This window comes from Siphateles boraxobius, unplaced genomic scaffold (genome assembly GCF_051911475.1).
Source record: "Siphateles boraxobius isolate OS27281-9 unplaced genomic scaffold, OSU_SipBor_1 9, whole genome shotgun sequence".
Lineage (NCBI taxonomy): Eukaryota > Metazoa > Chordata > Actinopteri > Cypriniformes > Leuciscidae > Siphateles > Siphateles boraxobius.
In genome coordinates, this window is record NW_027509219.1 from 26,676,286 (window position 1) to 26,689,256 (window position 12,971).

Sequence of the window (12,971 nt, forward strand, 5' to 3'; positions counted from 1 at the left end):
ATTTTTACACGCACACACACACATACACACGCACACACGCACACACACACACACACACACACACACACACACACACACACACACACACACACACACACACACACACACACACACGCATGTTGTGTTTTTTTGTTTTATGGGGACATTCCATAGACAAAATGACTTTTATACTTTACAAGCTGAATATTCTATCCCCTTACGCTAACCCTATCCCTAAACCCATCACAGAAAACTTTCTGGATTTTTACATTTTCAAAAAACCACACTTAGTGTGATTTATAATCTGTTTTCCTCATGGGGACCAAAAAATGTCCATCAAGGACAAGGATTTTGGATATTTCCATCCTTGTGTGGACATTTTGTCCCCATAGCGTAGGGTTTACCAGGACGCACACATACACCAACCATGTTGTTTGTAACACTTGTCCTCCTTGTAGTCATAACCATCATAAACAGCAGTCACAGGACGCCTGTCATCTGTCTTCAGTTCTGACATCACAGATGATAGATGACTGAGTGCGATTGTGACTGGCATGATTCCAGGTCTAATTAACAAGGGCAAATGAATATGTTAAGTGCACCGCACGTGTGCGCGGTCACGATGATGACTGATAACAACTGACTTGACTAAGTAGTGTTGTGTGATCACATCTCCGCTGTGCTAACTCAGTTCAGTGTGGAGAATGCCAGCATCAACTCTATTCCAGTCTTGCTTATACCCTTGGGTGCGGCGTCACCCTCCATCCACTGGAGCAAGGGCAGATTTATAATGACGGGTGTAAGTTCATGAGCATGCTCTGACTGAGCAGTTGGTGTCATCGGTTAAGTGCAGCCGTTAAAGAGGACAGGGCAATTGAGGACAGCAGGGATGGAGAATGACAGCACAGTTATGATTAGAGTCAATCAGAAGCACGAAAGATCACCGTCATTTTTCTTATTAAACCGTCATATTGTATGTATAGTAAGCGCTAATGCCTGTGATGAATGTGTCCACTGTGATGATTTTTCCTTATTAATTACATGATACCGCATTAACTTCCATAGTGTGATGTATTTCTAGGTGAAACAGAAAATGAGTGGGAAATAAGATTTTCTTAGTTTTAGTCATCAGGTTTTGATTGGATCATAAAAAGTAGGCTATGATGTTATGGTTAATTTTAATGTCCATTCCAATGTGATCTAGAGTTCGTCTTAAAAGGGTGGGCTTTTTTAACTTTAGTTAGTGTGTAGTGTTGATGTTTGAGCTTAAACAACATCTGCAAAGTTACAACGCTCAAAAGTTCAATGCAAAGGAAGATATTTGCTTTTAAAGACATTGTTTTTTAAGGACTACAACAAAAGGCTGGTAGGGACTACATGACATCCCTAACCCTAAAATTGACATAAACCCCATCCCCGGGAATGCGGTTTATAGATTATCATGACAGAATATGCTAACCAATGACTAGAAGATAACTACACATCAGCTACATAAATTAATCAACTAACCATTCAGAAATGTCCTGTTGCATTCTACATGTTGTCACTTCTTCTTGAGTCTCTCCATCATTGTCTGACACAGTTTGAACATAAAAGGCTAAAAGTTCTTGAAATTTTCAGTGCATTTCTGTGTAAGGTTAAAAGGACACAAGCTCTTGAAGCTCCGCCCCCTGTGTTGGGAGCAGCAGCTCATTTGCATTTAAAGGGACCGACACAAAAATGGTGCGTTTTTGCTCACCCTCAAAAAGTGGCAATTTTAACATGCTATATATGCTATATAGTTTTCCCACATAGCCCATAAACACAAAAAAGCACCATAAATGTGGTCCATATGACTACTGCTCTATATTTGAGTTGTCAGAAGCCCTACAATTGTTTGAGAAACTGAAAAATCCCTGAGAATGTTGATTTTATGGCTGTTTTATGTTAGCTATAGTGTGCTTTTTAACCCAAAAATAAATGGTAAATACGTGGATGATATGGTCACATGACATCCAGCCTAAGAGATGTTGGTTGTGGACACGGAGTACTCTTTCTTTTCTGTGGTCAAATGTAAAAATAATGACACAAAAGTGTTGGGTAGCTATGGCAACAGCACAGTGTGATGTCTCTCCCTGTAGGGGAGAAGTTAATAAGATTAGATAGATCTCAGCGATGGCAGCGCTAAAGACCTCGGCTGTTTCCAACATTGATAATATATCAGCATGTTACAATGATTCCTGAAGGATCATGTGAGACTGAAGTAATGTCTGATGAAAATTCAGCTTTGCATCACAGAAATCAATTAAAAATTTTAATTATATTACATTATCAAATAAATGCAGGCTTGATGAGCGAAAGAGACTTCTTTCAAAAACATTAAAATTAGTAATGTTTATAACTTTTGACCTACTGTACAAAATCTAAAATTTGAATTTAATGCACAAATAATGCTATGAGGAAATAATCAGTTTATATATACAGTATGTATACATGCGTGTGTGTATGTGTGTGTATTTTGCTGTAAATTCATCTGTCAAATGATAATTTGGTAATTATATACTATATATATCCTGTTTGTTCTGTTATGCCTGTATTATTTTTGTATTATAAAATGGTTAGTTTTATCATATCATTAATTTAGCACATTTAAAAAAGCAGTTCATCAAAAAAGAAATATTTGAATTTGAAGACATTTTGAATTGCTACTGTACCGTGTTAGGTTGGCCTTAATACAGTTCAAAAGAGTCATCTAGTATTTATTTTGGAGGATTTGATGCTGTCTGAGGCCTGCGAGTGTTTTGCAAGATCAAACACTTTCAGATTCGTGGAGACATGCGTAGATCCAGCTCCTCTTAAACAGAAAGAGAAGAGAGAATGCTCAATTATACAGATTTTGTGTGTTTTTGCCCTATCACATTCTACTGAGAAATTATTTCTGCATCTGGTAGATGCTTTTATTCCAAGCTGCCTAGTCAATTAATGTGTTCCCTGCAATTTGAACATTGACCTTGGCTTTATTAACAGCATGTTTTTCCAGTTGAGCTACAGGGAATAAAAAAGTTTGCTTATGATGCAAATATCTACAAACCACCCTAACAGAGAGCGACATTGCTCTGATTTAATGGAGCTCAGAGCAGCTTCTAGTTTTGAAAGTAGAGCTTCTAGTTCTTATTTTTGATGTTCCTCCTTTGATGCCTGTTTTTGCACTTCACAGTGTTGTCAGTGATGCATTTTGTTGCACAACATTTGGCAAACCGCTTTGTGTTAGTGTTGTAGCCGCTGCTGGCTGTTCAGTGTATATTGCATGTGGTGTGTTTGCTTGAGTGTGCACCGGGTCTCACGTCCACAGAGCTGCTGGCATCTGGCACGTATGGCACAGGAGAGAGTGTGTGTTGCCATGGCGATGATGGAAAAATTGAATTTGTGCCTGCCGCACCCTCAACTAGGCCGTTTCCAGGCGATTTGTATCAGCTCCACTAAAAGAGCTCTGTCAAGCAGGAAAGAGCCTTTAAAAGCAGCTCCTTCATGAGTGAATCACTTGAATGCATCATTGTGACTCAAAATCACTAACATGTCATGGAAGATGTGGCAGCCAACCACCCTGCCGTGCTAAGTTTTCCAGTGCAAGTCAGAGTCGAGTTCACATTTAAAGTTGCTTTAGTTTATAGGACCTTATGAGACCATTTATGACTGTGACAGTCAGCGAGGATTGTGGGATTGAGAAGAGAGACTTCATTGAGGTAGTTCATAACAAAATAAAATACATGATATCATTTTCAACATTGAGAAATTAAGTTTTGTTATGTGGCCAATTCCTGAGCCAAGATGTCGTGGCAGGGCTTTAGACCTACACTTGCTGCCTAACATGTTGAAGAACTGGTGTTTCGGTGCCCATCTGGATGATTATGATTGCAAACACGTAGCTGTTTCCTGAGCAGCTGTTATTGTCGTCTGTGAGGGGGATGATCATTTGTAGTTCTGTTGAAGTCTGCCACTGGTTTGCTGAAGGAGAGGAACACTGTGAACTCTTTTGTTAGCTGGAAGAAGGTAGAGTATAATAACTTGCACTAAGAAATATATTAATTTAAGGATGCCATGTTTTATACTTCTGTAGCATTTTATATAGGTCCATTATTAGTCAAGCGCTGTTTGCGAAATTGCCCCCTATACACTCATTCACTATTCCCTACATAAGTCCACTAATATAGTTCATTTGTGGGGGTGAATGAAAACAAGCGAGTATATTCGGACACTGAGTGCACTGGAAGACCTGCCGCTTATGCATAATTTGTGCTTGCTGTTTAATAATTATTTGAAACTTAACAAACTTGCAGCTCCAGTAGTAAAGAAAAGCTTCATCTTGAACTCTTATGTATAAATTGTAATTAAACAATTTAATAATCAATTAAAAAGGAATTTATACCTGTATGATATTACGCGTTGCCACATTGGATCAGCGGTTTAGAAAATGCATGGATGGAGGATTCAGCTGCGAGCGCCATCTTCAGGTCAGACGTGGGAATTCGCTCGGCGTGCGACCCTCACATTGCATTATGGGTATTCTCTAGCTGGTTGTACACACATTATTGTAGTGCATTGTGGGATTGAATAAGTGCACTCGATAACATCCACTGTGGCTTCAGACACCACTATAAATGTCTGTCCCCTCAAGTAGTGCCCTATTTAAGGGTATAGGTTGCGATTTCCGACACAGCCATAGTTAATAGGGTTAACAGGGTATTTTGATACTATGGCTTTAAGATATACCACCGTTCAAAAGTTTGGGGTCAATAAGATTAAAAAAAAAGTTTTTGATAAGACATTTATAATGTTTCAAAAGATTTATATTTCAAATAAATTCTGTTCTTTTGAACTTTTTATTCATTACAATATCCTGACAAAAAATGTATCATGGTTTCCACATGAATTTAAAGCAGCAAAACTTGATTTTTAGAAAAATGATAATAATAATAATCGGCTTTACTATTGCATGAACTCAACTGTCATCAAGGCAGACTAAGATGGTGACTATTAATTGATATTTAAATATCAGTACTAATTTTAGTGTTTTATTGTACCTTTAACCAGGCATGTCACTTCAAAATGGTGAAATTTAAGATTGTTTTTAATCCTTTCTCAGCTTAATATGTAATAATAGCTTAATATGCCGACAAAAGTAATTAAGCCATTAATTAAAGGTTGATTACCCCAACTAGTGTAAACACTGTTGCTCTGTGGCCCCATCAAAACATTGCTCTGTTTGTTTGGCCAGCCTGACAACAGCAACTTTGGCTCAACCAATGGTGTGATTTTGGGGCAGGGCCATCATGTATTTCTGACCAATGACAAGAGCAAGGTTCTTTAGGAACAAGATTCTAATTTTTCAACATCATGTTAATGTGTTCCAGGATCTGATCAGTAGGAAATAGTATTAGTAAATTATTAATTATATTTATTTCAGATAATCATATAATTAAGCAAGATTTCACACAAGAAAAAAAATACAGATTTTTTTTCTGGCCTTATGGGGCTTGATGTTAAAGTTTAAAAATGTGCTCCTCTCCTCATGTCTAACTGCTCTGTTTGGGCATCAGTTATTCCTCTGGAAGACTGTGAGTTTCAGCTTTATCATGTTCTATTAATAAATGATTCAGGTTGTGTAGATGAGGTTGTCTGGATGTGTGTGGTGTGTTTATAAGCGATGAATGTTCATTTCACGCTGACATTTTAGGTTTAGTAAACGCCAAAGCTGAATATATGTTGTTCTTGGTGTTATGTTTTAATATTCAAGCACTGCTTTTGCTTTATGCCACACAGTAGTTTCTGAAGGCTTAACTTAACACAGACTTTCAATTTCTCATTTTACTTAGATCTCTCTCTCATACACACAAGCGTCCCAGGCCTTTGAATCTCCTCCGGTGCTCATTAGGCTGACACTTGAAAGTTTCGACAATATTCGAATATTTATCGGTTTTACGTAACTGAGCTGCAGTTGAGGGCAGAAACATGAAACTGCAGCAGACAGAGCAAATCACCAGGGCTCGAGCACAATTCTCAGCCTCTCACGTATGCTTGAAAAAAAAGTCTGCCAACTTAACTGGAAAATTAGATAAGAGCATAATTACTAGGGCTGGGTATTGACACAAATTTCACAATTCGATTCGATTTCGATTCACAAGCTTGCAATTCAATTCGATTTCGATTACGATTCGATTTGATTCAATATTGATTATTTTGGATATCAGGTACAATACATGGCAAATTTTCTCAAGGAAAAACAAATCTCTTAACCAATGCTGTAAACTATGGGAGTCAGTTGTATCATTAAAATTGTTTCATTAGCCTACTATAGCCTAATATTTAAGGTAAAGATTTACTGATTTGTATACAAACAATTACACTTTTATTTATTTTTCTAATAATAAAGTTATATGAAATATAAATATTTAAATGGTGGCTGTCATAAAAACTTGCCAGATTATTCAAACATGCATTAAATATTGAAAAACATAAAATAATTATAAAATAACATAAAATGCATATGTAATATGGTGCATATATTTAGCAAAATGCTCCTCTCTATAGTTAATTTTTCTAGCTGACTAACGAGTTCATGGTCACTGGATATGGTTTTTCTGAGGTAAAGGTGACGTTACATGACATTGTTTACAATTGACTCGGTTGAAACAATGATTGAGCGATTCCATGTGACAACAAGGATTTCGATAAGTGATACTCTATCTTTTAACACACTTTCAGATGCTCATTCATGTTTATTTCACGCTGTAACTGGTAATATTAAGGTCGGAAGAGAAGATTATGTGTGCTCGGCGCTGCTGCTTCTCTTGGGCTGCGCCAGAGCGATCTCACACCACAGCGCCAAAACGGTATTTATGTTTTTGAATTTCGTAAGAAAATGGACGTAATTTGAAACCTGAGAATTTGTTTCATATCAATAGTAACAAAGCACAAAGATTATTGCGTTTATTGGATGGGATGCGCGCTACAATATTCCATTCATCCATCAACTGAAAACAGGATGACTAATCGATTCTTGGGATTTAAGAATCGATATCGGTTCGTAAAAATGATAATCGATTAAAATCGAGAAATCGATATTTTTTACCCAGCCCTAATAATTACATCGAGATATTGGGGTATCCTGAGGTACCTGTGGGTCAATAGCGAGCACAATATGGGTATTTCAGGGTTTAAATGCCATTATGTATGCAATATCATTGTATCCTCAGTGATTAATTCCATTGATAATTTAGTTCTATATACATCATTGTCACTAAAGGTGATACTTTTTTAGACAATAACAGCTGCTCACCCTCATGTCGTTCTAAACATGTATGACTTACTTCCGTGGAACAGTTAAAGATTGAAAATGTCTGTTTTATTTGCCCATACAGTGAAAGTCAATAGTGTTGTCCAGTGTTGTTTTGGACCTCATTGACTTTCATTGTATGGACAGTGAGAGAGACTAAATGGTATTTAAACTCTTTAAAAGAGCAATATCATTGGTATATTTATTGATAAATACCATAAAAAATGTTGGTTATATCCACATTGTTTTCATTTATAAGCAGCAATTCATCTACTAAATGTGATACTTAAGTATATTTTAGTTCGCTCAAAAAATGTAATTCTCACATTTTTTTCTTCTGTCCATATTTTTTACAGTCTATGTTTGGAACAGAAAAGATTGAAAATGTCTCAGGGTTATTTTGGACCCTATTGACTTTCATTGAATTTATGGATAATGGAATTTGGCATACTATTTCAACTCACTATTTAGGACAAATGAATCTTAGTTTTGCAGATACTGTTTAGGGTTTATAGTATGTGAATTTATTTTGGTCTGTGTGTGTACGTAAAAACTCAAAAACCTCCCATAAAGGTCATCGTTCATGTTGTCAAGGTGGTGAGACATAAAGACAAAACGCCAAAGTCTCATTGTGGTTGAACCTATTTAGGTCAATCTAGATGCTTGTCACTTTTACATCAGACAGTTAACATGTGACCAAAGTGATGCTGCAGGGAATAACAGATCGACAAGAGAAAAGAAACGAGAGAGTGAGAAGAGGAGGGTGGGTCAGATGGAGACACTGAAGCAATGAAAGAGAGCAAGAGAGAGGGGAGGGATAGCTTTTTCCCGTTGCTTTTGAGTGGGGCATGTTTTCATCCAGTCGCAGTTGAAATTCGTCCACATTCGTTCTGGGTCAAGACCAGCCACACCTCTGTCCATCTCCCTTCTTCTGTCTCTCGTCCTCTTCCCTCGTTCCGTGTTGGGATTGATTTGTTTTTCATTCCTCGAGTCTCGATGTTGCTCCTATACAACCGTTTCCTCTCTCTCCTAGAATCGATCTATCGCCGTGGAGCTAGACGATGGAGGAAGCTGTACCGGGTGAACGGACACCTCTTCCAGGCCAAGAGCTTTAACAGGGTGAGTTAAAGTCTTTAGTTCTCTCCAGCTTCAATGATGACATCTGATTAAATTCTTAATGTGTTTAACCAACTTTCTTCAGATTTATGGTCTGTTTGTGGGATTGAGTTTCATGATAGATCTTGTTTATGGCAGATAGCGAACTCATTTTTAGTTTTTTTTGTAGAGTTGTTTATGTTTGAGAGCTGCATAAATAACTCTAAAGTTGTGGATGTCGTACACTTGAAAATGGGTAAGTAGACTTGTGATAAGTGTCTGTAGCTGCAGTAAACAACAACTGTGGACGAGTTTTTAAAAACAATCTGTGAAGCTAATTTTCTTTTATTCAGCATAGATGCATTTTAATCAAAAGGGTCAGTAAAGACATTTAAAATGTTACAAAAGATTTGTATTACAAATAAATAGTGTTCTTTTAAACTTTCAATCAAAGAATCCTGAAAAAACATTAAGCAGCGCAACTGTTTTCAACATTGATAATAATAAGAAATGTTACGTGAGCACCAAATCAGCATTTTGGAAGAATTCCTGAAGGATCATGTGACACCTGAGGTCAGCTTTTCAGGCACAGAAATAAATTACATTTTAAGATATAGTAAAAAGAAAAACAGTTATTTTAAATTTTAATAAATTTTGAAAATGTTGCTGTTTCTACATAAGAGCTGAACATCAGAGACTCATTGTAAAAACATGAAAAAAACTATACCGACCCAAACTTTTGAATGGTAGCGTTTTAATTATTTTATATATAATAATAGCAAATACATTTTTTCATTGTCTAACCCTTCTCTATGAAATTGTTTGTTCCTGAATAAATGATTGAATGATTAGGTAGCCCTAAAAGCGACTGTTAGCAATTAGCTAACTGTTAGCATGTTAGCAGTTGTAGTGACTGTAAGCATATTTAGTGCATAGTAGTGACTGTTATGATGAATATCTACAGCTGTTACAAATCTGTAGATTTACTAGTGACTGTTGATAAGTAGGTGTAGTAGCAACTGTTAGCATATTAAACTGTAGTAGTGATTGTTACAAAAAGTATCTGACTCTTAAACCATCAATAATTATCTAGAGCTGTTGAATTTTTTTGGTGTTATCCTTTTTATCTTTTTTTGGTGGTGTGGTTTAGTGGTCTGCTTGAAAAGTGTTTGGTTTTAGCCCCCAGTTCTCCCACTCCAACCCCGTCTAGTGCTTGAGTGAATTGTTTATCATACTGACTGATAGAAAGCCAATAGGAAGGGAAGGGAGAGATAGACCGAGGCTCTTGAGTGCGATGTCTCTTTTATGCAGCGATGCCCTGCCTTTAATCAGATATCATCCCTTGAGGGTTTGTTATTTTAATGCAAACCTCTTCCTCCAGTAGTCTTCATTCTTCTACTGAGCAGAACATGTGGCAGACAAAGAAGAACACCAAAACAACACAAGAGAGAGTGATAGAAGAGAGAGAGAGGGAGGAACAAAGACAAGGGAGAGACGGGAGAGGGACATTGGTCCTTTTCGCCTGTGCTATTTTTGCAAAACACTGAAATGTCCATTTTCTTGGAGATGTTTCAATGGCCCTCGGCCAAGATAGAGGATAAGAAAAAAAGAGAAAGAGGCTTAGAGAGACACATGATGAGCGCAGTGCCCTCAGAAAACTTCCACTCACCACAGCAGGTGTGTGTCATGGTAATGTGTGTAAATTACTCTTCTCATTTCTCCTTAACAAGGTAATCAATGTTTCACCACATTATGAGCAATACGGCTAAACTGCAGGATGACATCATCAAGATAAGCAGAATGTAATTTTTCAGATTTCCTGAAAAGCTCTAATGTCAGACTGCTGACGGGGCAAAACTCTGCAGACATCCATTTGAGTCCATTAATGTGAAACACTCTAAGACATTTTAAAAATAATGTTCTGAATGTTTTTATATCTGATTTGTTTATATAGACATTTTTACAACAAAAGAAAGAATTATATTTAAATCAAATTATAATACATTTCAAATAGGCCAAAACGCACATTGCATGGAATACTGTATCCCACAACGCAATGCGGTCAGACCTTCCGTTTCCACTGAGAAGCATCTAATATCTATTTTCTAATCATTATTTGATTCAATTTTCTTATTTGATTTATATTTGATTTTTATTATTTTTATATAAAATTTTACATTTAACATTTTGTTATTTGATTAACATTATATAAATAAACATTATATAAAAATAAAATAAGTGTTATATTTTTTCCTTTTTCAATATCTGAATAATATTTTATAACATTTACAAAAATATTATAATTATGTTATTATACATTTTTTATTCTTAATTTTATAACTAGATGCATTGCCAACCACATGCAATGTAAAGTCTTCTGACAGTAATGTAGCATACTAAAATTTAAATAATTGAATGTTGCATGATACCTATTTCACTTATTATTTTTTAAAATAGTAGTCAATAAGTAGTTAGCTAGTATTCAGAGTTCATTGAACATCAGAATAACTTCCTGTTGGCGCATCTCTACATTATCTCTCTGAGAACACACTCTGCCCTCCTGCTACTTTTACACTCTCTCCTCTCATTCTCCATAGAAACAAGGGACAGAGCTGAAGTAGGTCATGTTTTTCCCTCTCTCTGTCCTTCTTTTAAGGATCTGACTCGTTCCGTCCCTCTCTCCCATCAGCACCTCTGGATCTATCTTTGCCTCTTGGTTCGCAGCTCCCTTTGGACAGACAGGACGTAAAATCTGTAACAAATCAATTTAAAGGCTGTATAATTGAGTTTTACCCATTACTTTTTTCCCCCACTTTTTGTTTTCATGTGCTTTTCATCTAACATATGTGTGACAGAATAATCAAGTCACATCCTTCTCACAAACAATACAGATGCATTTCAAAGCCTTTTGACACTTCTAGAAGTTTATTTTCCTCTAATGTGGCGGAACGGCACAAGACTTGTGCAGTTTACTGAGATTATTTCCGCTTGTCCATGTTGTTTTGGCTCTTTGATCGCGTGTGTTGTGTCTGAAAATGAAAAGAGGAGGAGATTTCCCTTAAATTTGAGTTTGTAGTTCACAGAGATTAATTTATGATGTCATAAATAAGGAAATTGGCATCTGTTGCCGAGCCGATGAAGGTGACAGGTGTGGCATCTGTGGTGTATCAGACAGAGCGTTGGAGCTTTAGAGAGTAATTAGACATCGGGTACTTGTAATAAAAGAAACAGTCCCTAAAATTAACCAAACTGCAATTGAGCGGTTACAGAAATGGAGATATGGTTGTAATTCTTCACACCTAGAGTTCTTTTATCTTTTCTGATATTGTTTTTAAGGGAGAAGGTCATAGGGCTTGATCTTTTCTGTGGATATTAAATTCTGAATGTTTAAAAGGTTTGCTCATGCTACGAAAGACCGTCTTTGTCTGAATTCTGCTGTTAGCATGTCCTTCCTTAACAGGTAAGAAAACAAAGTGCCGATTTCAAATGACTCGCATTAAGTGATGGATATTGACATGCACAAACTCTAGACAGTCATAGCACTGTTTTAATGGTAAGTGTTTTAATAGTGTGTGTGTGTGTGGTAATGCGCTGAGATCATTTCCAGGCACTTCACTCATCTCGGCTCTTCTGAGGACACGGTCGATAAAATCTGAGCCTGGGTTTCTCTCATCTCTTAGCCAACTGACCTCTATTTTCAACACCATTGGCAGAGATAACAAACACTTAACACTTAACCTTCACCTTTAGACACCAATAATAACAATTTAAAGGGGCCGTATTCTACATTTTTATAAAAATGTAAAGAGAAGCAGATATTCTTAAAACTTGAGTCCGCATTCATCGAGATTATTTTATGATGTCATAAAAAGTTGGCATCTGTTGCCGTTGTGATGGAGGTGTTATGTTTGTGGTACATAAGTGTTAATATGTAAATATTAGGACCTAACTATCAAATATACCAACAACAGTGTTCAGTCCCTTCATTAGTTTAAGGCATGTTCTGCTTCATTGGACAGATTGTACTTTTTGCCTCCATTGCATTCTATGTGTAGTGGTTTAAGGGATGGTGGCCAAAATCCCTATCAAATTAACTTCATGGAGCACATCGTAAATGGAAATCTATTTCATCCAGCACTCAGAAATCCATCCCGGTTGAATCATTTGTAAGGCATCTCGGGTGAATCCTCATGATGAGTCTGATCCAGCTCTTCTGTGCTGTAAGGATGCTGTGGAGCGTTTGCCAAGTGTTAAGGGAACAGAATGAAATCACACCCTGTGTATTTCTCCCATGCTTTTTCTCAGCCTTACATTTTTTCCTGCTGAAGCAGTTACATGGTGTTCTCCTATGTGAGCAAAAATACTATTTTTACTTACTTGTGTTGGTTTTCTGTCACTGCTTTTCAATGAAAATGTCTTTTTCTCAGGATTCTTCCTTGTTCTGTGCCAGTTCTGCCAAGCATGCTTTGCATTCCTTTCAAACTTGAACTCAGGTTGATGAGCCCCAGTCCATTTGTTTTGAGATCTGAGCATATATCTAAGACTGTGATTAGTGTGTGTGTGATCAGAGTGTGTGTGCTATCTA

The 12,971-nt window shown here is 36.8% G+C and overlaps 1 protein-coding gene across 4 annotated transcripts in view; it reads left to right on the top strand.

Moving 5' to 3' along the window:
* The window catches only part of prkcz (protein kinase C, zeta), a 116,604-nt gene that overhangs the window by 62,402 nt on the left and 41,231 nt on the right, over positions 1–12,971 (top strand). For all 4 annotated transcript variants that reach the window (XM_077222817.1, XM_077222819.1, XM_077222821.1 and 1 more), the window contains one exon: positions 8,325–8,410. In XM_077222817.1, coding sequence (XP_077078932.1) covers positions 8,325–8,410 — 86 coding nt within the window. The remainder of the gene's footprint in view (positions 1–8,324; positions 8,411–12,971) is intronic.